A 27,702-nucleotide genomic window follows, 5' to 3' on the forward strand; every position below is an offset into this window, starting at 1 on the left:
CCCTGACCACCTTGTGGTGTTGGGTATAAATATTTGCACTTTGAATGTTACACCACCCTGAAGATTTTCTATTTACAGTTTTGTATTGGTGGAAAAACAATTTATTTTTTTCTCCTTTGCCAGTGCTGATGTGGACATTTCCCGTCCAATATACGTATATTAGTGAACAGTGTTTCGTATTTGTTTTGTAGTATGACCGGTCTGTGTAGGCACATTGGCGTTAAAATTCGATAAGTTGAAGTACGTTTCATGGTAGAATTAAGAAGATAATCTTGTGCCATCATATGTTTACAATTTTTCAAAATTATACCTTTGATAACACGAAATATACCAAAATCAAAATGTAGAAGGTGGAATATATTTGTCCACTCCACGGTTTTGGACCAAATACGTTTCAGAACATATGGAGTCGACCTGGCGATGTCCGTCTGTTCGTCCGGCCGTCTGTCTGGCTGGTGCGCACGATACCCAAAGTGGGTACATCGTAATATTTTTGTCAAACGTAGGTCGAGTTCGGAGATAGGCAAAATCGGTCCACTCCTTCTGGTACCTCCCCCACAAAAGGTCGAAATTTTCCAAAAAATGTTTTTTTGCGCAGAAAGAGAAAGGATAACCCGATTTTGCTCCAACTTTGCAAATCCTAATATTTGCGCCAGTGCTAGGTCAGGTGTTAAAATGGACAATATCTGTCTACTCCATCAAGTGCCTCCCACAAATGGTCAAAATTTTGAATAATTACAACTCTCATAAAATTTAATGTAAGAGTCCGATTGCCTTCAAATTTCACACATCCCATATTTATATTAACCCAGAGTCTGGTGTTAAGATGGACAATATCGGACCACTCCTTTTGGTACCTCCCCCACGAAAGGTCGAAATTTTCAAAAAATATATTTTGTGCACAGAAAGGGAAGCAATAATCTAAATTTGCTCTAATTTTGCAAATCCTAATATTTGCGTCAGTTCTAGGACTCGTGCCAAAATGGATAATATTGGTCCACTCTATCAAGTGCCACTTATATTGGTCCACTCTATCTTCCATTGGTCCACTCTATCTTCCACAAAGGGTCATAATTTTGAATATTTAAAGCTCTTAAAAAATGTAATGTAAGAGTCCGATTGTCTTCAAATTTCACACATCCTTCTATTTTCATGAACCCAAGATCTGGTAGTAAGACGGAATATATCAGTCCACTCCTTCTAGTACCTCCCTCACAAACGCTCAAATTTTTGAATATCCATGAAGTTCATAAGAAGCGAAGTCAATATCCGATTCCATTCCAGACATGGTACATCTCAATATTCCATCATCACAAGATCTGTTATAAAGATGGTAGAGATCGGACCATTTCTTTTGCTACCTGTCCCACATAGAGTTCAAGATTTTGAAACGCAAAAAGCTCAAAGAAACCAAATAAGCATTCAACTCCCTTTAAATTTCACATATACAAACATTTCTGCAAGCACAAGATCTGTTGTGAAGATGATATATATCTGCGAACCTCTTGTGGTATCTCACCCACAAAAGGTCGTATTTTTCAATAATATTATCTGTCATAACTTACGAAACAAGTCAGCGATTCTTTACAACTTGCTATATCTAATCATTTCTCTCAACCAGACACCTGGGATAAATATTGAATTTATATATAAAATTGGATATAAATGTTCGACTTTCTTGTAATTTTGCCCATACTAATATTTCTGTCTTCTATCTCTATTAGATGAAGTATGTAAATGGAATACTTAGGTCGACTATATCTGGTACCTCACGCACATTTTAACATTTTCTTAAAATTATTACATATCTATCTATATCTATAAAAGAGGAAAATGTTTGTATGTTTCTTTGTTTGTAATTTATGGACTCGAAAACCGCTGAACCGATTTTTTATGAAAATTTCCAAGTATACTACAACATCGCCTGAAAGTAACATAGGCTATAAAATTTTTTGAAATTCCACTTGAAACTGGAGATATAGCATCAGAATCGGAGGTACCTCCCAAAAATTTAGATTTTATATGTACATAACTACTGATCGAATACAGCTACAGCGTCCAAATTTGGAAGGCGTAACGAAATTTGAAACAAAAATAAATGTTGCCAAATTATATTGAAATCGGTTCAGATTTGGATATAGCTTCCATATATATATTTTCGGCCGGTTTCACATATTCGATGCACAAAACACGATATGTATGTTCGATTCCAATGAAATTTGGAATGTGTGACGGGATTTTGATCAGAAAATAAATTTGTCAAATTATATTGAAATCGGTTCATATTTGGATATAGCTCCCATATATATTTTCGGGCGATTTCACATATTTGATGTAGCAAACACGATACGTATTTCCGATGTCAATGAAATTTGGCATGAGTGCCTAAATTTGGTACGCAAATAAATTTGCCAAATTGTATTGAAATCGGTTCAGATTTGGATATAACTCCCATATATATTTTCGGCCGATTTCACATATGTGATGCACCCAACGCGTTATGTATGCCCGATTCCTATGAAATTCGGACAGAGAGAGACAAAATCTGGTGCAGACAAAAAAAAAATAAATTGCCAAATTATATTGAAATCGGTTGAGGTTTGGGTATAGCTCCCACATATATTTCGGCCGATTTCATGTATGTTATGCACCAAACAGGATATATATAACCGAATCCAATGAAATTCAGAATGTGTGGCGGAATTTGGTTACAATAATAAATTTGACAAATTAATTGAAAATCGGTTAAGATTTGGATACATCTTCCGTATATATTTTCTCGGTCGATTTCCCATATGTGACGCACCAATTTCAATGAAATATGGAAGATGTGACGGAATTTGATGTAAAAGTAAATTTTGTCAAATTATATTGAAATCGGTTCAGATTGGAATATGATTTTATTAAGAAGCATTGACCCACAACGCCTTTCGTATATAAAATTTTGAATGTGTATAAAATCAACAAGTTAAAAAGCAGTAAGTTCGGCCGGGCCGAACTTTTAATACCCTCCACCTTAAAAATCCTTAAAAAATTCTGTTAACATTTTAAAAATACCGAATATAGCCGTTATTTTGGGGTCTATACGACGTGGACATACTTAGGCATTGTTTGTCATAAGCCATTACCACATTCAAATTCGAAACTTGAAATAAACGGTGAATAATGTAGCTAAAATCATCAAAATATCGTATATAAGGAGGTGCCGTTAAATTGGAGCTGTGCGAAGACCTGGACCAGCATAGACAATTTTCTGTCACAGGCTGTAGCATCCATTACGAACTTCAAATACCACATCTCAAACAATTTCGGTGGGTATTGTACCTAAAATTGTCAAAATACCGAATATCGGGGTGTACCGTTATATGGGGGCTATACGAAGATGTGCACCTGCACAGACAATTTTCTGTCATAGGCTGTAGTATTCATTACGAACTTCAAATGCGAAATTTGAAACAATTCCGGTAAATAGGTTCGCTAAAATCATGAAAATACCGAAGATCGGGGGTACCGTTATATGGGGGCTATACGAAGGCGTGATCCTGCACAGACAATTTTCTGTGATAGGTTGTAGCATCCACTACGAACTTCAAATACCAAAATTGAAGCAATTCCGGTAAATAATGTGGCTAAAATGATCAAAATACCGAATATCGGGGGGTACCGTTACATGGGGACTATACGAAGACGTGGACCTACATTGCCCATTTTCTGTTTTATGCTGTAGTATCCATTACGAACTTCAAATACCAAAATTGAAGCAATTTCGGTAAATAATGTAGCTAAAATCATCAAAATACCGATTATCTGGAGGTACAGTTATATGGGAGCTATCCGAAGACGTGGACCTATATGGCCCATTTTCAATACCAAAAGTCCTGCAGACATAGTACACATTTGAGTAAAATTTTATCAACCTACTTCATTTCGTTCGGAAGCTAGAGTGATTTCCACAGACGGACAGACGGACAGACGGATAGACGGACAGACGGACAGACATTGATAAATCGACATAGAATTTTATTCTGATCAAGAATATATATACTTTGTGGGGTCTAAAATGTATATTTCGAGGTGTTACAAACGGAATGACAAACTTAATATACCCTCCATACTATGGTGGAGGGTATAAAAAGGGGTAGCGAAGCGCACCGGGTTCAGCTAGTCTCATATGAAGTGGATAAAGAGTAATCCCACAATATTTATATTACACTTAGGTCAGGTGCGAATGGAAAAAAGTCAACATATTACAATACAAATTAAAATATATATATATTAATGATACGGTTATTGCTATGAGGGTATACATCTGTCGGAAAAACGGGCGGATACTTCAGATTCTTTTTTCCAATACCTTTGGGAAAGACGTTCACATACATTGTAAAAATTTTTGTAAAAAACGTAATGTTGATTTATTGAAATTACAAACTATTCTACAAATAAATTAAGTAAAAATAAATGCTACAAACTTATATATAATCTATATAAAGAGGTATAAGTGATGATTTTTGTAGAATTGCATGGGGTCCGTTCCAGGATTTTTAATACAAATCCATTTCTTTCTCAAAACATATGTCTTAATTTATTCATTGTAATTTTGTAATAATTTCGTTAAAAAGCCCAATTATTTTAGGCATCTTTCACTTACATAGAACAAAAAAAAATTTTGGTTTTAAAGTCGTTTAATTTTATTTTACAAAACAGTAAAAAAATAATCTTCTATTGTCACTACACCTTACAGTAATACACTATGTTGCAGGTTGCAAATACGTTCATACAAGCACACTTACAGCTGTCATAATACTTTTGTTAATATTAGTGTATGTCTATTTTCCAAACAATTACACTGTGAAACAGATTTAAATGTTTTCAATAATTACGGGAAAAATTAAGCAGATTATGAAAGCAGAGTTAAGAATGGAAGACACGTGTATCAGAGCTTTAAATGGTAACATCGCTAAGCAACCTAAATAGAGGAGGCAAATATCATCAACATCTTCTACATTTTTGAAATTTTCACATCAAGCTTCCTTGGAGTCCTTACAATTTAGGTATTCGGCAATATTACATATAAACATTTAAGGATTAGTTTCTTGATCATCATACACGAGTTTTTCTATTTTCACCGCTGCTTTCATAATCCACTCGCGATTTTTTCTGTAATTATTAAAAAAAAATTTTGTCGCAGTGTAATTTAACGCGAATATTTTAATAATTTAATGAATAATTGAATTTTGTATAAATAATAGTATGTTTACATTAGAGCTTTTTGGCAGGGCGAAGGTTTTATTCGACATATGAATATGCTATGGAATTGGCAATTCAGCTTTGCATGTTCGAACAACGTGTCGGAATTGGAGTCATCTTGATGTTCGTTAGGCTGAGTTGCGATGTTGTGGTCCGTTTTACCATTGGTCTCATTTGAGCGCCTCCCTTTGTTTGCTGACATCTGTAAGAGAAGACAAAATTAGTCTTGTTTCGATTTGATTTTTTTTTTTATTTTAATTTTTGATTTTTAGAGCGTTTATTTTACTTAAATGCCAAAAACATATAACAACACTACATGCCATTAAATACAATCCCTTGCTGGTTAATTGTTGAAAAGAGCGTTAGGAAAAAAAAAACAAAAGGTACTAAAATACACCAATATTTTGTTATAAACTTGAACACAAAATCATTGTTAATAATAAGTTATAAATAATGTTTTTACGAAACTACAGACCATTAAACGTGGTATTTTCCCAATTTTTCTTAAGTACCCAGCAACCTCATAATGTTGATTTTATTCCAAGTATTGTTTAACCCTCAATAGACCAAACAAGTAAAATAACACTAAGTCCGGCCAGGCCGAACTTTGAATACCCTCCACCATTTGGAAAAATTTAAAAATGTTAAAAAAATAAAAAAACAAGTAAAATAGTATCAGTCGGTTTTGCCGACAGATTTATACCCCCAGCCTTAAGTTATGAACGTGACAGATTTGGATTATATCGACTACTTCTTGTACTTTATATGAGCTATGTGCACATTTTCGGAAATATGCGTCAGGTACTTCATCTAATACAGATAAAATATATGGGTATATGCAAAATTTAAAGAAAATCGAACATTCGTATCCAATTTTATGCGAAATCATAAATCCCGACAAATTACATATTCATATCAGAAGATTGTTTAAGAGAAATATTTAGATACAGCAAGTTGTTAAGAATCACCGACTTGTTTCGCAAGTTATGACAACTATAAGTTGGCAGATCTTGTGTTGATGAAAATATTGAGAAGCTCCAAGTCTGAATAGAATCGGATATTAATTTTGCGTTTTATGAACTTCATGGATACTCAAAATTTTGATCCTTTGTGGGGGAGGTACCAGAAGGAGTGGACCGATATATCCCATTTTCACACCAGATATTGAGTTAGTAGAAATAATGGGAAGTGTGTAATTTGAAGAGAATCGGATGTTTATTTCGGATTCTTTGCTCGTTTTGATTATTCAAAACTTAGGTCCTTTGTGTGGGAGGTACCAGAACGAATGGTCCGATCTCTACCATCTTTATAAAAGATCTTGCGTTTATAAAAGTTTTGAGACGTGCTAAGTCTTAATGGAATCGGATGATCATTTAGTGTTATAAGAGCTTGTTGGATATTCAAAATTTCGACCTTTTGTGGGGGAGGTACTTGATGGAGTGGACAGATGTTATCCATTTTTGCACCTGATATAGAACTGACGTAAATATTAGGATTTGCAAAGTTGGAACAAAATCGGATTATCGATTCTCTTTCTGTGCAGAAAATATACATTTTTTTGAAAATCTCGATCGTTTGTGTGGGAGGTACCAGAAGGAGTGGACCGATATATTCCATCTTAATACCAGACCTTGGGTCACATTAAATATTGGGATGTGTGAAATTTGCAGACAATCGGACTCTTACATCAATTTTATGAGAGTTTTAATTATTTTAAATGTTGACCCTTTGTGGGGGAGGTACCAGAAGGAGTGGACCGATCTTGTCCATTTTCACACTTGACCTAGTACTGATGCAAATATTAAAATTTGCAAAGTTTGAGCAAAATCGGATTATCGTTTCTCTTTCTGTGCAAAAAAAAATATATTTTTTTTTAAATTTCGACCTTTTGTGGGGGAGGTACCAGAAGGAGTGGACCGATATTGCCCATCTTCGAACTCGATCTAAGTTTGACAAAAATATTACGATGTACCAAGTTTGGACTAAATCGGATACTCCATTCGAGAGTTATCGTGCGCACCAGCCAGCCAGTCCGGACGGACGGACGGACGGACATCGCTAGATCGACTCCAAATGTTCTGAAACGGATTTGGTCCAAAGAGACCTAGGGTCTAAAACCGTTATTTCGACTAGGCACGTTTTGACCGTATCAAATGATATATACCCTCTGTAGCCATATGGCTGAGGGTATAATAATATCCGTTAAAAATCTTAAAAATGCCGAATATAGCCGTTATATTGGGAGCTATACGAAGACGTGGACCTGTATAGCCATTAAAATATTCGAATACGAAACTTGAAGAAATCCGGTGAATAAAGTAGCTTAAATCATCTAAAAACCGAATATAGGGGGGACCATTATATCGGGCTATACGAAGACCTGGACCCGAATAGACAAATTTCTGTCACAGGCTGTAGTACCTATTAGTACGAAATTTCAAACAATTTCCGTGAATATTGTACCTAAAATCGTCAAAATACTGAATATAGGGATATATGGGGCCTATGCAAAGACCTGGACCTGCATATACACTTTTCTGTCATAGACTGTAGTTCCCATTACGAACTCTCAATACGAACTTTGAAACAACTCCGGTGAATAATGTCGCCAAAATCACTAATATACCGAATATTGGGAGGTACCGTTATATGGAGGCTATACGAAGACGTGGGCCTGCATACGCAATTTATCGATATCGTGGACATTTCTCTTCCAGGGGGTAAAGTGTTTAGAAAGAACTTCTAGTATGGATTTTTAGACAATTCTATTGAAAAATGTAGCTGAAATCATCAAAATACCGATCATAGGGAGGTACCGTTATATAGGGGCTATACTAAGTCGTAAGAACAATTTTCTATCAAGTTTCTAGTAGGAACATGAAATTCAAATTCAAATTTGATATCGTGAACATATATAGATTAAACTCTTCCACGGGGTAAATTTCTAAGAAGGAACTGCTTTTGTGAATTTTCAGATAATTTCATTGAAAAATTTGGGTATATGGGGGCTATACGAAAACGAGGGGCTGCATAGTAATTTTTTTCGTCGATTGCAGCACCCATTAAGATCTTCAAATACGAAATTTGTAACATTTCCGGTGTAAAATGCCGCTAAAATCATCAAAATACCGAATATCGGGATATAGCGTTATAAGGGGGCTATACGAAAACGTGGACCGACATGGGTCATTTATGAATATAAAAAAATCAACTTTTAGCGACTTTTAAAATAAGGCTGTAATTCTGGAATTCTTTGTCTGTCTACTCTGAAGGAAGAAAATATTTGTATGGACATAGTTACATATTTTAAAGCCTTATTTCAAAAGTCTTTTTCCTAAAAAAAGTTTTTTTTTTTTTCCCAGGACCTAATTGAATTTGTTTTTATACCCTACAACACTATGTGTTGGGGGTATTATAAGTTTGATTGGACCAAAAATTATGTAACACCTCGAAATATTGATTTCCCACATAGGAAAGTATATATGGATCATCCTATCTCGCCGAGTTGAGTCGAACTAGCTATGTATGTCCGTCCGTCCGTCTGTCCGTCTGTCCATGTTAATTTGTAATCACTCTACAGGTCGCAATTATGGCCCGATCTTCACGAAATTTAGAATGGAGGTGGGGCTAGGGTCAGAATAGAACCCTATTTCTTTTGGAGATAATCGCATAATATTTAGGGGTTGAAATGGACCAAATACTGAAAAAATGTCGGATTTTGCAGTAGCTATACAAGTCGCAATTATAGACCAATCGACGCGGAATTTCACATGTAGCTAGAGTTTAGGGCGGGGAAGAAGCCTACCGATTTGGGTGGTCATCGGATAATATTTAGCGGGTAAAATAGACCATATCTTTTGTGTTGAAAAAATTCAAAATTTTTCATTAAACCGTGAATATTTTAAATCCCGGCGAAATCACAAAGCCATGACAAGGTTACTTCTGATCTTTACATTGATGTTAACATCCAACAAATCGGATATATAGCAAAATGTGTGCGATATATATGTCTATCAATGAAGATATGCTTGAAAAATCTCTTATATGTCGAGAACGGCTGAACTGATTTCGACAGCTCTCATTAATGGATTAAAGGATGGCCTCTTGGCAGGAAAAAAAGTCTAAAAAAATCGCATAAAAATATCTCTCTAAAGATGAAAATATTGATTTTGTAAAATTTTCCAATATTTTTTCAATTTTGTCATATTTTTGGCATATTTTCATTTTGGATTAAACATTTGGTAATATTTCTACAGCTAATAAAACTAAGTAGTTAGGATATCAGGATATCATATACAGATCGCATTTATGGCCCGATCCTAACGAAATTTAGCATGGGGATCAGATGAGGATCAGAATAGAAGCCTACTCTTTTTGGAGATGATCGCCATATATTTAGGGGATGAAATGGACCAAAAAAACTGTAAAATTGTCAGCAGGTCGTAATTATTGCCCGATCCTCACGCACATTTGAATGGGGGTTACCGGGCGTTGCCAAAGCCAAGAAGTTTTGGATGGCCATCCAAAAATATTCAATGTGTGAAATAGTTTGCCAACTTTTGTAGACAAAATACGAAAATGTCCATTCCAGTGACTCTTTGGAGAATTCACAAATACAGGAAAGACGCACTTCGGACTATTTCGTTAACGCTGATTTCGTGGAAGAATATAGTCAAATGTCTGTATCTCATTAGATGCGTTTCAGTCAAAAACCAATAATAAATGTTAATCTTTTGCCACTTCTGAGAGATTATAGGTCTTTGGGAAATATTGGTTCCAGATCTAGGAAGACCATTTACGTGCAACATCTACCAATAAATTGGAAATGAGCAAATTATTTTAAGTTGCTATTATTCGAAAATTATAGAACGGAAACTGATGGTTTTCTTTTATTATTTGTCACAATATCTTGTGGAATTCTTTCGAGTATCTCGCCTATATAAAATGTATCGTTTATTATAGTGTTGTAGGGTATTCAACGGTCGGCCCCGCTCGACTGTAGCCTTTGCTTACTTGTTTTTATAAATAACATGTTTTTCTTCTTCTTCAACGATGTATATTCAGAAATTCCACTTGCATTTAATGCTTTATTAGATGATAAATAAAAATATTAGTTTGAAATTGAAATTGCATTCACCATTAGCTATACGAAGAGTTTATGGAGATAGATGGGGTGTAGAGAGTGTAATATTTATAAAAACCGTGCAATCCACAACCATGGCAGCCCTGATGGCAGCTCAATAATTAGGGCAATCGTGGCAACACAAACAAAAATAACAAAATAAAAATTTTTGCCAACAACAAAAACACACAACAAAAATTAATTATTTACATGCAAAGTAAAGCAAATTTCGAACTATTTTACAAATTCTGTACCTGAGCCAATAATATTCAAAGAGATTTCCTCTTCCTCGGATTCAGAATGGGTAGAGTTGTCAGTTTCATCTGGCTTACCATAAAATCTTTTTTTTTTTGTTTTGTTTTTGTTTTCGGAATGCAAATGCAAATAAAAGTAAATAGTTTAAGCCACAATAAAGAAAGTCATATAAAACATTTCCGATTTTTTATGAAACATATCGGCTGCAATAAAAAGCATCAGCAATTCAGAACGGAACTTACCTCTTTTTGATTAACGACAAAACCTTGGGCTTTAGAACAAAACAAACAAAGATGAGCAGACCCAAGATGGCATTCATAAAATCCGAAACATAATAGATGGGATTAATGTCATTGGGATAGACTATGGTCTCAATGTACGAAACAATATCCAGTAGCCAAGAGACACCCATGATGAGGAACAAACGCAAAAATAGACCAAAACTGAAAGAGATAATGCAAAAATCAAACCAAAATCAAAACCAAAAAGAATTTGCCAAATTCAATTGATGTTGACGTTTACTTGTTCTTGTGTGTCCTCAGCTGGTGTCTTCCTTCAATCGTATCGTTTCGAATAATTTTGTCAATGTCCCTTTGCATTACCGTGATCTTGAAATAGGTCATGGTGAAAAAGGTTATGTCGATAAGTACAATTATTAGATTGATCCCAAAGAAGTACATCATGGCAGACCAATCGTTGGCTGAAAGAAGAAAAAATCCCATTTTTATAAAAAAAAAACAATGATTACACAAAAAATAACTGCGGGAAATCGCAGTAGATTATGAAAAAATATCAAACAATTAAAAAGCAGGACCGGGGCGAACTTTAAAAACCGTCCATCATTTGGAATTAATACGCAAAAAAAATCGTTTAACAAACTAAGAGTTACCGTTATATTGAGGCCTATAATAAGACGTGGTCCTGCAAATACAATTTTTTCATAGGCCATTACACTATTCAAATACGTAACTAGAAACCAGTAAAGAAAGTCTTAAAGTCGGGCGGGGCCGACTTTATGATACCCTACACCACTTTGCTGATTTAGTAGAGCTCCGCATAACAATTACAAGTTTTTATAGGAGAATTCAATCATACACGCTATGATTATAATTATAATTTAAAGTTCAAAGGACTAAATATGCCGATGCATTTGTATCTTTTAAATTCGGACTTGTTTTGCCCAATTGGTGCACAATTAATTTGAAATCGAATAAAAATATATGTGGGAGCTATATCCAAATCGAAACCGATCTCGATAAATTTTGGCAAAGATATTTCTGAGCTGTATTTGATATATTTCCCTGAATATCGTTGTTACGGAGTGCATATTACGGCTGTGGGTAACAAATACAATAAATCGCATGAACAATATATATGGGAGCTATAACTATATCTGAACCGATCTTCACCAAATTTGGCATACTACCTTCTGAACTAAATTCGTCGTATGTCGTATGTGCCAAATTTCATCCAATTTGGACAAATATTAGACGTTTGGTGCACAATAAATGGTAAATCGGACGAAGTTATATATGGGAGCTATATCCAAATCTGAACCGATCTCGATAAAATTAAGCAAAGGTATTTCTGAGCTGCATTTGATATATGTATTTCCCCAAATATTGTTGTTACAGAGTGCATATTACGGCTGCGGAGGACAAAAATAACAAATCGGATGAACAATATATATGGGAGCTATAGCTATATCTGAACCGATTTCGATAAAATTTGGCATACTTATTTTCAGGCCTAATTTGGTTGTATGTGCAAAATTCCATACTATTCGGGCTGATATTACACGTTTGGTGCACAATAAAACGCAAATCGGACGAAGATATATATGGGAGCTGTATCTAAATTTTTACCGATTATCTACAATTTCAATAGGGTTCGTCCTTGGGCCAAACAAATGTTGTTTGCAAAATTTCATCTCAATCGGATAATAAATGCGACCTGCATTTTGTTCACAAGAATACATGGACAGACAGACGGACGGACGGACGGACGGACGGACGGACGGACGGACGGACGGACGGACGGACGGACGGACGGACGGACGGATGGACGGACTGACTGACATAACTGACATAAATCAACTCAGAAAGTGATTCTATGCAGATCATCAAAAGGAACTATGGGTCTATCTCGTTTCCTTTTGCCTGTTACAAACAAATGCACAAAGACATAATACCCTGACCACCTTGTGGTGTAGGGTATAAAAATCGTTTAACAAACTAGGTGTTACCGTTATATTGAGGCCTATAATAAGACGTGGACCTGCAAATGCAATTTTTTCATAGGCCATTACACTATTCAAATACGAAACTAGAAAAAAATCTGATGAACAATGCATATAAAATCATCAAAATACCGATATATGGGGGCTCTACGAAGACCCGGACATGCAAAGATAATTTTCTGTCACAGACTGTAGTACCTGTAAGGTACTTCAAATACGAAATTTCAAACAATTTCTGGTGAATTATGTCGCTAAAATCTTCAAAATACCGAATATAAAGAGGTACCGTTATATGAAGACTATACGAAGACGACGTAAGAGCAATTTTCTGTCAAGTTCCTTTTAGGAACTTCAAAGTCAAAGTTTGAAACATTAGCGGTGAAGAGTGTGAAAGAAATGATTAAAATACCGAATATCTGGAGGTACAGTTATGTGGAGGAGATCTGAGTAAAATGTTTATCAACCTACTTTCATATTCTTAATTAGCATTAAATTCTATGTCGATTAGGCGATGTCCGTCCGTCTGGTCCACGTTTTGATATAGCCTCCGTATAACTGTACCTAAAGATTCAAGGTATTTTTAGTGTTTTAGTAACACTTTTAACCCGGATTTGCAGAATTTTTCCCCAACTTATTAAACGCTCTTGCATAGAACATAGAAAGTGTATCTAGTGATATTCTGTATTTTGATGATTTTAGATACCTGATTCACCGGAATTGTTTTATATTATGTATTTGAAGTTCCTAATGGGTACTACCATATTTGGCCGAAAATTGCATATGCAGGTCCAGGCCCCCGTACAACGGTTCCTCCCTATATTCGGTATTTTCCAGATTTTAGCGGCATTATTCAGCCAAATTGTTTCAAGTTTCGTATTTGAATGTCGTAATGGTCGATGACAAAAATTTCTCATGCAGATTTACGTCTTCGTATAACGGTGACTATACGCTATAGCCGCCATTTTTATAATTGGAGTAGTATTTTTCAACGGTTATTTATTTAATTTATTGAAAATTAGCAAGTTAGTTCCGAATGGTGCAGGCTATTCAAAGTTCGACCACGATACAGCCCACATTATTTGACGTAGAGCTTCAAAATTTGGCAGCACAACTTGTCTTGTGTATGAGATAACTGGTATTGAAAATGAGATGAGTTTTGCTATAGCGCACTTACAGGGTGAAATCAAAAAATTGCAACCAACTTCAAACTGCTGTTATTTCTAAGCCACTCGTCCGACAGCTGTTAAAATTATTCCAGAGACAGCTCATTACATTGTTTAGAAGCGTACAAAAGCATTTTGCTTAGAATTTTCCACAAAAAGTTCGTGATGGAACTCAAGCGTGATAGTCGGATTTCTTCATATTTGGCTGGAAAAGCACAAGTGCCTATCGTTAGAGCACTCCAGCATTTAAATGTGAACGCTGGTAATTTAGCCCGACGTCAAGGAAGTGGACGGAAGAAAACCGCAACATCAGCAGAAATGGTTCGAAAAGTAAAAAAGCGGCTTGATCGAAACCCGCGTCGCAGTAGCGGCAGTAGCGTGAGCTGAACATATCGTAATATTCCATTCGGCAAATATTGAAAAATTGGCTCGGGGTAAAGCTATTAAATTCCATAAATAGTCTCAAAGAAGCTAAAGAGTTGCATCGCTTGGTCGAAAGTGGTGAACTGCCGAATTCGGTTTTCTGCTATGAGAAAACATTCATTGTCCAGCAGTTTGAAAACAAACAATCGATGATCGTGTTTAATTGCCAAAGAGGTCAGCTTAAAATGTGCACCTTCGGTTGGCCACCAGAACTCAAGCGCCGGCCACGGTGAAGGTGTAGACGACCGTGGCATCAAAATAATTTGGACACAGACCTTGGACATTCCAACAGGGCTCATTTAGCACGCGCCACCAAAAGAATGGTTACAAAATGAGGTACCTCGCTTCACTTCCAGCGCACAATGGCCACCAAAATCTCTGGATACCAATCCGTTGGACAATTATGTCTGCAGTATTTTGGAAAGGCACTAAAAAACACCAAAGTGTCGATTACCTCAAGCAAGCGCTTCGCCGGGAATGGGCCAAAATACCGTAGAGCAACATTCGGGCAGCGTGTGACAGTTTCATTGGCCGTTTGAAGACCATAATTCGTGCCAAAGCTGAGCAGTTCGAACAAATCTAAACTTATTCTAAAATTTGATGCTATTTCCGACATTTTTGCTTTCATTCAATAAAATTTAAAATTATGGCGTTTGACTTTGTTGCAGCTTTTTTATCTTACCCTCTATTACGATATGCACCGATATTCGGTATTTTGATAATCCTAGTCACATTTAACCACGAATTTGTTTCAAATTTGGTATTTAAGAAGATTTGGTAGATGAAAATCCCTAAAGTATAAATTTTCTATATAGGTTCCCGTTTTGGTATGGCCCCCGCATTTAACCCACTTTATGGTTTTTTGAAAAGTTTAACAACATTATTATACTGATATTTGTAGTTTAAAGAGGAAAACGCTTGGATTCAGAAACGTTTATATAAAAATATTTTTTTTTACGCAATGGTGGGGGCCCGGCCGAACTTTTTGTTTTTTAGTTGTTTTTATTTTTAATGGAATCTATAGTGAGACTTTGTAGCAAATAAATTGTGTAGGATATTGTGATTGGTTGCGATCACATTTAGAGGGAGTTTTTATACCCTACACCACAAGGTGGTCAGGGTATTATGTCTTTGTGCATTTGTTTGTAACAGGCAAAAGGAAACGAGATAGACCCATAGTTCCTTTTGATGATCTGCAAAGAATCACTTTCTGAGTTGATTTATGCATGTCAGTCCGTCTGTCCGTCTGTCCATGTATTCTTGTGAACAAAATGCACGTCGCATTTATTATCCGATTGAGATGAAATTTTGCAAACAACATTTGTTTGACCCAAGGACGAACCCTATTGAAATTGGAGATAATCGGTAAAAATTTAGATATAGCTCCCATATATATCTTCGTCCGATTTGCGTTTTATTGTGCACCAAACGTGTAATATCAGCCCGAATAGTATGGAATTTTGCACATACAACCAAATTAGGCCTGAAAATAAGTATGCCAAATTTTATCGAAATCGGTTCAGATATAGCTATAGCTCCCATATATATTGTTCATCCGATTTGTTATTTTTGTCCTCCGCAGTCGTAATATGCACTCTGTAACAACAATATTTGGGGAAATATATCAAATGCAGCTCAGAAATACCTTTGCTAAATTTTATCGAGATCGGTTCAGATTTGGATATAGTTCCCATATATATTTTTATCCGATTTCAAATAAATTTCGCACCAAATGGGCAATACAAGTCCGAATTTAAAAGATACAAATGTTTTGGCAAATTTAGTCCTTTGAACTTTAAATTATAATTATAATCATAGCGTGTATGATTGAAATCTCCCATAAAAACTTTTAGTTATAAAGTGGAGCTCAACTAAATTAGCAAAGTGGTGTAGGGTATCATAAAATCGGCCCCGCCCGACTTTAGGACTTTCTTTACTATTTTTTTTACCAAATTTGGTGTTTGAGAATCGATATTTCTTTTTAAAAATAAAAATGCCAAATGGATGAAGTATTGAACGTTTGGCACATCCGAACTTAATGTGTTTACCTTGTTGCCTCTACTTTCATAATTAGAATTTTGTGGCACAGTGTTGTAGTCGGCCCGAAACGGTTCGATGTTCTTTTCATTTACTTTACTCACTTTTCAGCCAACAATAATTGTCTCCAATGCCGGGTTTATACAATTCATTCATGTTGGAATTCTGCAAGGCTATAACTATAAGCGTCAGACATGCTGGTATGCCCCAGGCATAGATGGAATATAAGCAAAAACGTTTACGCTGGCCAAAACGCATGGAACCGGTTAGGCGGAAATTTTGCCATAAATCGAAACTAATCACACTCAGCCAAAAGAAGGCACTCATGAAACAAAAATATGCAACATAACCTGAAAATGAAAATATTTTTTTTTTTTAATTCGGTCGTAAACTATTGGAAAATATTTCAAGAAAAAGAGCAAAATGACCAACTTACCCAAACAACTGCATACCAGATTGGGAAATACAACTTCGGATAGTGAGATGGTACTTAAAATCGAATATCCAACGGCCAGGGGACAAAGATATGAAATCAGACACTTGCCATGCAGATTGCGTAGCTCCGGTATAAAAACATAAACAATAATGGTTAAAATAATAAATGGAACCGACACGGCCATGGCTGTAATGAAAACAAGTTTGAATATGCCTAAAAACAAAGTCTGTTCCACCAGTTTTGACTCACCGATATTATTGATCTGCAATGAAAGTGAGGCTTCATTTAGAATGGGACAGTTCATGGGATTCAAAACCCATTCCCCAGTATCCAATTCCATTGGCAATAGGCAGTAGTCCCTTTTACTTAGATAAGCCATGTCATAGTGTCGCAGCAGGGTACCATTTTCGAAAATAACCCAACTGTCCTCCTCATCGTATTGGGGCGCCAAAGCATAGGCTCCAGCACAGGGCACACCCTGGATCACAGTAAATTCTTTTGTAACATGTTTGCTCACCACTGAGCCATTGTTGAGCGTCACATTTATGTATGGATCGTATTCCAGCTCTTTCTGCAACATTTCACCGGAACATCGACGACTATAGTTGGCAATAAGTTCCCGGGCGGGATGGCAACAAAAGCGAACACAACTTCGTTGTCCCTGGCACAGACACGCTCGCGGATGTGGTTCCCTTGGCAGTCGAATGCCCTGATAAATCTCTTCATAATCATAGATATTGATCTGATCGGGAGTTATCAGAATATCTTCATACAAATAGGAACCATTATTGAACTTTTGACTCTTTGTCAAATCGACAGTATCTTCGAAAGCACATTTTGGAATTATATCTCCCGAGCCCATACAAAATGCAAAGAATGTGCAGGCAAGTATAACGTGAAGAGTTGTTTTTAGATGCATTTTGATGGATATAACTGAAATGAAAACAAATTAGCTATTTAGTTTGATTTAATTAGCTATTATGAATTTTTTTTTGAATCTCCGAACTTTGATAGGACTTCTTAAGCTTTGTTTTGGTCAAGGACTATACCTAGATGTATATTTTATTATTAGTTTTTTTTGCACATTTTGCATCAAAATAAATATTATGTTAATTTAGGTGTCAGCTCGAATAAAGATTGATCAAGAGAAATTGGAAATATTTTCTCGTTTTTATATCCTACACCATATTATGGAGGTTATATTAAGTTTGTCATACCGTTTGTAACACCTCGAAATATAATATATATATTTATATAGGGTGACACGAAAAACCTGCAGTCAACTTGAGACTGCTGTAATTTCTAAGCCACTTGTCCGACAGCTGTTAAAATTATCCCAGTGACAGCTCATTATATTGTTTAAAAGCGTACAAAAGCATTTTCGGTGAGAATTTTCCAGAAAAAAAAGTTATTCGTGATGGAATTCCAGTGTGATAGTGTGATAGTCTTTATATTTGGCTGGAAACCCTAAAGTGGCTATCGTTAGAGCACTCCAGCATTTAAATGTGAATAAATCTTTTGTATCTAAGGTTATGATTCGAAAAGTAACGAAGCGACTTGATCGAAACCCTCGTCGCAGGGGTAAAGTCTCTGAAATTCCAAAAAGTTCAAGAACTTACACCTCAACCGAAAGAAAATAGACTTAAAATAACTAAAAAATTGCTTCGCTCGGACAAAAGTTGTGAACTGTCGAATTTGATTTTCTCCGATGAGAAAACATTCGTTGTCCAGCAGTTTGTAAACAAACAAAATGATCGTGTTTACTTGCCAAAGAGGTCAGCTGAAAACGTACACCTTCGTTCGGTTGGCCACAATAACTCAAGCGCCGGCCGTGGTGATGGTGTGGGCCGCCATAACAAACGATGGTCGCTCTTCGCTCGTATCAATTGACCAGAATAAATGTCGAATATTATCGAGAAAATATTCTGGAAGGTGTATTAAAGCCTTGGGCACGCAAACATTTTGGCCGCAGACCTTGGACATTCCAACAGGACTCAGCACCATCGCACTCAGCACGAGCCACCCAAGAATGGTTTCAAAACGAGGTTCCTCGCCTCATTTCCATCGCACAATTGCCAAACAAGTCAGCGATTCTTTATAACTTTCTAAATCTAAATATTTCTCTCAACCAGAAACTTGAGGAAACTTGATGGAATTTGTGATTTCGCATAAAATTGCATATAAATGTTCGATCTTCTTGTGATTTTACCCATACTAATATTTATACCCTACACCACAAGGTGGTCAGGGTATTATGTCTTTGTGCATTTGTTTGTAACAGGCAAAAGGAAACGAGAAAGACCAATAGTTCCTTTGATGATCTGCATAGAATCACTTTCTGAGTTGATTTATGCATGTCAGTCCGTCTGTCCGTCCGTCCGTCTGTCCATGTATTCTTGTGAACTAAATGCAGGTCGCATTTATTATCCGATTGAGATGAAATTTTGCAAACAACATTTGTTTGGCCCAAGGACGAACCCTATTGAAATTGGAGATAATCGGTAAAAATTTAGATATGGCTCCTATATATATCTTCGTCCTATTTGCTTTTTATTGTGCACCAAACGTGTAATATCAGCCCGAATACAACCAAATTAGGCCTGAAAATAAGTATGTCAAATTTTATCGAAATCGGTTCAGATATAGCTATAGCTCCTATATATATTGTTCATCCGATTTGTTATTTTTGTCCTCCGCAGCCGTAATATGCACTCTGTAACAACAATATTTGGGGAAATATATCAAATGCAGCTCAGAAATGCCTTTGCCAAATTTTATCGAGATCGGTTCAGATTTGGATATAGTTTCCATATATATTTTTATCCGATTTCAAATTAATTTCGCACCAAATGGGCAATAGAAGTCCGAATTTAAAAGATACAAATGCTTCGGCATATTTAGTCCTTTGAATTTTAAATTATAATTATAACCATAGCGTGTATGATTGAATTCTCCCATAAAAACTTTTAATTATTAAGTGGAGCTCAACTAAATTAGCAAAGTGGTGTAGGGTATCATAAAATCGGCCCCGCCCGACTTTAAGACTTTACTGGTTTTGATATAATCCCTCTCAAAGTCATATCAGGCACTCTACATTAACGTTAGTTGATACGAGAGGTACAAATGCTTCCGTCAAATTTGGTGTAAATCGATTCAATATATCATAAATTGCGTATGCCTTTCATATTTTTCTTTCCTCCGTTTCAAATTATGGCTGCTTTAAAGCCATAATACGCATTTAGTAAAGTCTCATAGTTGGTATTATCTACTTTACATAAATTACACACCGGTAGCTGAACTTAATGTTCACAGTGGTGTAGGGTATCATAAAGTCGGCCCTGCCGACATTATGACCTTTCAACTTTTTTAATGGGTTTAATGCGCTATTCTTTTCATAAGGCTCACGGGTTTTTGGCGGGGTTCATAAAATACAAAAACAAAACCGAAACAATTGCTTCTGTTAAATTGTGTTGCCCTGTGTAGCGTGTGTAAACTAGACGACGAATAAAAACAGATGTTTGCTTGTTCATCTCACTTATGTCATTGACGGCTTGTTGTGTTTGTAAAGCATTTGGAAAAATTATGCATCCGCCCAATTCGTATTAATCGATAATGGGAAAATATAAAAATGCCAATGGCCCGCCAGCCGTTTACATTTGTTTCTATTTCAAACGGAAATGACTAATTTCCATCGTCATCCATTCACAAAAAAAAAAAAAAACTACCGGCAAACTTCTAAAGTGGCTTGTTTGATGTAATGGATTTCTAACAATGCTTTGTGTATAAGGGCTTTTCGAAGGCCAAGACGACATATGAGACCTATTAACTTTCCAAAAGCATGAATGGATGATTATTACAACATATTTACTGAAATTAGATTAAGAGGTTTATATACGAAATTAACATCAAAATTCAAATATTTCGACTGCAGGTATTTTAGTTAAGTTGCGTTGTGACTGTTCAAAGTATTGACCCTTTATGGGGCAGGTTCCGAAGAAGTGGGGCATTATTGTCAATTTCGGTGTTGGCCAAGAAATATCATTTATATATATGTATATATATGTATATATATATATATATATATATATATATATATATATATATATATATATATATATATATATATATATATATATATATATATATATATATATATATATATATATGTATATATATATATATATATATATATATATATATATATATATATATATATATATATATATATATATATATATAGCGCGATAGTGGGATTTCTTTACATTTGGCTGGCACTCTAGCATTTAAAGCTGAACAAATCTTTTGTGTCTCGTACCACCGCTCGTTACTGGTAGCGTAGCTCGTAGCAAAAAGTGCAAAAACTTACACCGCAACAGAAAGAAAATAGACTCAAAAGAGCCAAAGAGTTGCTTCGCTTGACCGAAAGTGGTGAACTGCCGAATTTGGTTTTCTCCGAATTTGGTTTTCTCAAGCGTGGCCATGGTGATAGTGTGGGCCGCCATTACTGCTGATGGTCGCTCTCCGCTCGTATTAATCGACCGTGGCATCAGAATAAATGCCGAATATTAACGCGAAAATATTCTGGAGGACGAGGAGTATTAAAACCTTGGCCATGCAAACATTTTGGCAGCAGACCCAAGAATGGTTTCAAAATGAGGTTCCTCGTTTCATTTCCAGCGCACAATGGCCACCAAAATCTCCGTATACCATTCCGTTGGACTATTGTGTCTGGACTATTTTGAAAATCAAGATTGGCACTAAAAAATACCAAAGTGTCGATCACCTCAAGCTACATTCGGCCAGCGTGTGTTTGAAGGCCATAATTCGTACCAAGGTTGACCAATTCGAACAAATCTAAACTTATTCTAAAATTTGATCTGAAATGAAATGATCTCTGAAATTTGATTGTCTTTACACCAGATCTTGTGTCTATAAAAATGTTGTTGAATGTAAATTTCAACTATTTCAGAGCTATCGCGTGGCGTATATTGAACAACCCTGTAGTTATACAAACCGACATTTCTCATCTAAGAATTCGATCTAAGTTTGATGATAATAGTCTGCTAGCTGAGAGAAAGGATAAACCGATTTTGCTCCAACTTTTCAAATCCTAATCCTAAATCCAGCCGTGCTTCGTCAGGTGCGAAAATGGACAATGTCGCCCTACTCCATCAAGTACCTCGAAGCGTCAAAATTTTGAATAATTATAACTCTTATAAAATGTGATGTGATTGTCTCCAAATTTTACACATCACAATACTTTTATTAGTGTGAAGATGAAACATATCGGTCCATTGCTTCTTGTACCTAACCCACAAAGGGTTAACACCCCACAAAGGTTTTAACATTTATAATACGCAAAATTAACATTCGATTCCATTCAGACTTTGCACATCTCAATATTACCATCAACACCGGACCATTCCTTCTGGTACCTCCCACACATAGGTTTCAAGATTTTGAAAAATAAAACGCTCAAAGAAAACGAAATAAACATCCAACTCTCTTCAAATGTCGCATATATAAAAATTTTTTCCTTGCACAAGATCTGTTGTGAAGATGATATATATCTGCAAACATCTTCTGGTACCTCACCGAAAAAAAATTTCAATACTTTTATCTGTCATAACTTGCGAAACAAGTAAGCGATTCTTTACAACTTGCTATATCTAAGTATTTCTCTCAGCCAGACCCCTGAGATGAATATGGAATTTATGATTCCACATTTTTGAAATAAATATTCGATTTTCTTGTAATTTTGCCCATATATCAATATCTGCACATCTGTATTACATGAAGTATGAAAATGGAATACTTCGGTCGACTATATCTGGTACCTTACGTACATTTTAACATTTTCTAAAAACTATCACATATCTCATAAAAAGTGAAGAAATTAACCAATATAGTCCAAACCTGTCACGTCACAATATCTATATAATTATACCCTCAGCCATATGGCTACAGAAGGTTTATATCATTTGGTACGGTGAAAACGTGCCTAGTCGAAATAACGGTTTTAGACCCTAGGTCTCTTTGGACCAAATCCGTTTCAGAACATTTTGAGACGATCTAGCGATGTCCGTCCGTCCGTCCGTCCGTCCGTCTGTCTGTCTGTCTGGCTGGCTGGTGCGCACAATAACTCTCGAAGGGATTATCCAATTTGGTCCAAACTTGATACATCGTAATATTTTTGACAAACTTAGATCGAGTTCGGAGATGGGCAATATCGGTCCACTCCTTCTGGTACCTCCCCCACAAAAGGTCGAAATTTTCAAAACAAATATTTTTTGCACAGAAAGAGAAAGGGTAATCCGATTTTGCTCCAACTTTGCAAATCTTAATATTTGCGTCAGTTCTAGGTCAAGTGTGAAAATGGAAAATATCGGTCCACTTCATCAAGTACCTCCCCCACAAATGGTCAAAATTTTAAATAATTACAACTCTTATAAAATGTGGTATAAGAGTCCGATTGTCTTCAAATTTCACAAATGCCAATATTTATGTTAACCCAAGGTCTGATGTTAAGATGGAATATATCGGTTCATTCCTTCTGGTACCTCCCCCACAAATGGTCGAAATTTAAAAAAAATATATATTTTTTTTTGCACAGAAAGAGAAACGATAAACCGATTTTGCTTAAATCTTAATATTTGCTTCAGTACTAGGTCAAGTGTGAAAATGGACAAGATCGGTTCACTCCTTCTGGTACCTCCCCCACAAAGGCTCAAGATATTAAATAATTAAAACTCTCATTAAATTGATGTAAGCGTCCGATTGTCTTCAAATTTCACACATCCCAATATTTAATGTAACCCAAGGTCTGGTGTTAAAATGGAATATATCGGTCCACTCCTGCTGGTACCTCCCACACAAATGTTCGAGATTTTCAAAAAAAGTATATTTTCTGCACAGAAAGAGAATCGATAATCCGATTTTGTTCCAACTGATGTAAGAGACCGATTGTCTTCGAATTTCACATATCCCAATAATTTTATTAACCCAAGGTCCGGTGCCAAGATGGAATACATCGGTCCACTCCTTCTGGTACCTCCCCCACAAAAGGTCAACATTTTTAGTATCCATGAAACTCGTAAAACGCAAATTTAACATTCGCTTCTATTCGGACTTGGAGCTTCTTAATATTTTCATCAACACAAGATCTGCCAACTTATAGTTGCCATAACTTGCGAAACAAGTCGGTGATTCTTAACAACTTGATATATCTATATATTTCTCTTAACCAGTATTCTGATATGAATATGTAATTTGTCGGAATTTATGATTTCGCATAAAATTGGATACGAATGTTCGATTTTCTTCAAATTTTGCATATACCCATTATTATATATTATATGTATTAGATGAAGTATGAAAATGGAATACTTCAGTCCGCTATATCTGTTACCTGACGCATATTTCCGAAAATGTGTACATATCTCATGTAAAGTACAAGAAGTAGTCGATATAATCCAAATATGTCACGTTTATAACATAAGGCTGGGGGTATACATCTGTCGGCAAAACCGACTGATACTATTTTACTTGTTTTTTTCTCAGTCCGATATGAACTTGTCAATCTTGGACCATTCCTTCGGAACCTAAGTCATAGAAGGTTATAACACAACACAGATATAATTAATTAATCGAATATTGGCTGAAACTATATAACTGTCGGCAAAACCGTCTGATACTTTTAAACTTGTTTTTTTTTTTTTTTTTTTTTTGTTATTTGTTAAAGAAATAACCCATTATTTTCATCTTACTGGTAATGCACAAGTTTCTTTGTTTACATTACTTATTAATGGCTATTGTTGTGAATAGAAACAGACATTTTAAGCCTTACCAGTTTTGTATATGTCTAAAAGTTCCAATTTTGACGCAAAACAAGCCTGATTTTTCTGAAAATTTCGTTCAGCGACAATAATTTCGTGGAATCACAAAACACTCCTCATATTTGTTTGGTAAACATTAGCATCGTTCTCCACTATAAACAAACGTTGTTTTTATAAAAACAACAATAAAGGGATAAAGCCAGACCATTTTGCAACAACAAAATACTACGGTATCCCGAACAAACAAGCCACACTGTTCTATTTGTTTGGGCAATATATCATTTATTGTTCTTTGTTTATTTTCGCCGTTATCTTTGTTTTAAGGTAGAGTCAAAGTATTTCGGCTCGGACACATATATATATATATATATATATATATATATATATATATATATATATATATATATATATATATATATATATATATATATATATATATATATATATATATATATATATATATTTTTTTTTTTTTTTTTTTTAAATAGAAAGCACAGAAGGAATTATTGCTAAATTATTAGGCGTTTGAACGGGCCTTATCACCTGGCGCTCTTATCAATTTTTAAGATAGAGTGGCAATAGAAAAAATCGCTTGAATCATATTTTTATTACGTTTTTTTTAATACTTTGGGAACACCATTTGAATTGAAAATTCATAACATGTTTACTTTTTTTCTTGATTGCATTTGTTTTTTTTTTTTTTTGAGAATAATTTCAGTTAAACGACACTTTCCTTGCAATACTTTTATTTTGTAAATACTTTTATAATTTATTGCACATATTTGGTAGAATTAAATATTACTTCGACATTAATTATTATACATTTTAACAAAACGGGAAACAAAACGAAAACCCCGCAACACATACCTACATATATACCGTTTAATTACACGGAATAACTTAACACCTTTTCAAATACTTATTGTTAATTATTTTGTATGAGTAATACGAGTAACATACAAATTCCGAAATTATTGATTATTCCTTTGCCTGTATTTATTTGAGTTTTTTAATTCACTTTTGCATTTTTCCTAAGTGACTTCATGCATGAGGCATCTAATATCACATTCAAGTTCACGCGCCTCTTGCGGGCGTTGCATATTTCACGTGTTTTTATGCCGGCAGAAACGTTAGCCCTTCCTTACATGTCTCATAACGCGTCCGTTTACTTTGCGTGATCACATTTTTGTGTGGCACCCATACTGTTAGGCGGTCGAACAGAAACTAAATTGATACGATCGAGAGAGCTCTTGGGCCATTCATTTAAACAGCCAAGTGGTGGTGAGAATTGCCAATTCATGCGATCTCTTCAAAGAGTCATGTTCTCTTTTGGAGAAAAAATATCAAAGTGAACTGGTAACGAATGTATTATTGAAAAATACGGAAGAAGAAACTTTTATATATATATATATATGTGTGTATTTTTTTGAAGTTCTGCAGAAAACTCTTTAAAAGTCCGAGTTAAGTGTCCCCTTCCACTAACAAAATACCATTGAAAGGAAATCTGTGCGCAGAAGGCATTTAAAAGATATTTCAAAGATCTACCATGGCCAGAAGACCTTTAAAAGATCTATGATCTAGGGCTTTTTATGTCCTCAGCCATATGGCTAGAGAAGGTATACAGGGTGAGATTAACAAGACAATTTTACAATAAGTTTAGATTTGTTCGAATTGGTCACCTTTAGCGCGAATTATGGCCTTTAAACGGCCAATGAATTAAAAATTAGTTTGCTATACAGAAAGAAAAAATATAGTGATTTTTCTCCATCTTTTCAAATCCTGTTATTTGCGCCAGTTCTTGGTCAGGAGCAAAAATGGACAATATCGGTCAACTCCATCAAGTACCTCCACCACAAAGGGTCAAAATGTTGAATAATTATAACTCGCATGAAATGAGATGTAAGGGTCCGATTGTCTTCAAATTGCACACAGCACAATATTTTTATTAACCCAAGGTCTGGTGTTAAGATGGTTAACATCGGCCCACCCCCACTAGTAACTCCCCCACCAATGTTCAAATTTTTGAATATCCACGAAGTTCATAAAACGTGAAATTAACATCCGATTCGATTCAGGCTAAATATTTCCATCAACACAAGATCTGTTATGAAGATGGTAGAAATCGGTCCATTCTTACTGGTACCTCCTCCACAAAGGATCACAATTTTGAAAAACAAAAGCTCAAAGAAAGAGAAAACAACATCCAACTCTCTTCAAATTTCACAGATACAAACATTTTAGCTAATATATGATATATATCTTCTAACCCCTTCCGGTACCTCACGCACATTTTCAATACTTTTATCTGTTATAACTTGCGCAACAGAGTATTTACAGAGTTAGATAAAAAACTGCAACAAATTCAAACGCCATAATTTGTACATTTTTTAAATTTTATTGTATGAAAGCAAAAAATGTCGGAAATAGCATCAAATTTTAGTATAAGTTTTGATTTGTTTAATGAGCTGTCACTGGAATAACTGCAACAACTGTCGGGCGAGTAACTTAGAAATGACAGCAGTCTGAAGTTGGGTGCAGTTTTTTATCTCACCCTGTAGTTTTGTCAACCTCATGATTAAGGGTAGTTCAAACATAACGGCCGTCAAACGATTGAGCTATTTTGACGTGAGCTCAATATAGCGGTATCGACCAGTACCAGATGTATAACAACGTGAGCATAAAACCAAATCTTAGATCTCCACCACTATAGCTTTCCCACGTAAAAAAAAAATTGTACCTATTAGTACGTTTCGTATTTTTTAGCACTATTAAAGACTATTAAATCTTTTCATTCGCAATTGGCTCGAGTGGAAAAGTTGAAGACTCATTCAGAATACTTGTTTATACCCTCAGCCAAATGATTAGAGAGGGTATATATAGTTTGATACGACCAAAACGAAACGAGCAAATCGAAATAACGGTTTTAGACCCTAGGTGTCTTTGGA

General features: G+C 35.4%; 2 protein-coding genes across 12 annotated transcripts in view; one reads left to right on the forward strand and one right to left on the reverse strand.

Annotated features, from left to right (window-relative positions):
• The window catches only part of LOC101889113 (G-protein coupled receptor Mth2), a 361,585-nt gene that overhangs the window by 285,726 nt on the left and 48,157 nt on the right, over window positions 1–27,702 (forward strand). The gene's annotated exons all lie outside the window — the stretch shown is intronic.
• Window positions 4,387–26,043, reverse strand: LOC101894839 (G-protein coupled receptor Mth2). Of its 6 annotated transcripts, none has more exons than XR_009342892.1 (8): window positions 25,625–25,987; window positions 17,172–17,855; window positions 16,923–17,108; window positions 16,591–16,836; window positions 11,147–11,324; window positions 10,867–11,067; window positions 5,259–5,449; window positions 4,387–5,157 (listed from the first exon to the last, which is right to left on the reverse strand). XR_009342892.1 is itself a non-coding variant. In XM_005175004.4 (8 exons), exons 2-8 carry the CDS (start codon window positions 17,839–17,841, stop codon window positions 5,418–5,420), a joined length of 1,599 nt encoding a protein of 532 aa, XP_005175061.1. In that variant the 5' UTR covers window positions 17,842–17,855; window positions 25,625–25,987; the 3' UTR covers window positions 4,387–5,417. The 6 variants fall into 6 exon arrangements, 5 of the variants coding, with proteins under 5 accessions (XP_005175061.1, XP_005175059.1, XP_005175060.1 ...); XM_005175004.4 differs by adding an exon at window positions 10,624–10,709 and having other exon boundaries at window positions 4,387–5,449; XM_005175002.4 differs by having other exon boundaries at window positions 4,387–5,449; window positions 25,903–26,043.

This window comes from Musca domestica, unplaced genomic scaffold (genome assembly GCF_030504385.1).
Source record: "Musca domestica strain aabys unplaced genomic scaffold, Musca_domestica.polishedcontigs.V.1.1 38, whole genome shotgun sequence".
Classification (NCBI taxonomy): Eukaryota; Metazoa; Arthropoda; class Insecta; order Diptera; family Muscidae; genus Musca; species Musca domestica.

What these genes read in the sequence shown, in the direction of transcription:
- LOC101894839 (XM_005175002.4), bottom strand. Translation starts at nt 17,841, where the DNA reads ATGCATCTAAAAACAACTCTTCACGTTATACTTGCCTGCACATTCTTT. An exon ending in CTGAGGACACACAAGAACAA is followed by an intron (nt 11,068 to 11,146) that starts GTAAACGTCAAC and finishes TATCTCTTTCAG; the next exon opens with TTTTGGTCTATTTTTGCGTT. An exon ending in TTGTCGTTAATCAAAAAGAG is followed by an intron (nt 5,450 to 10,866) that starts GTAAGTTCCGTT and finishes CTTCTCTTACAG; the next exon opens with ATGTCAGCAAACAAAGGGAG.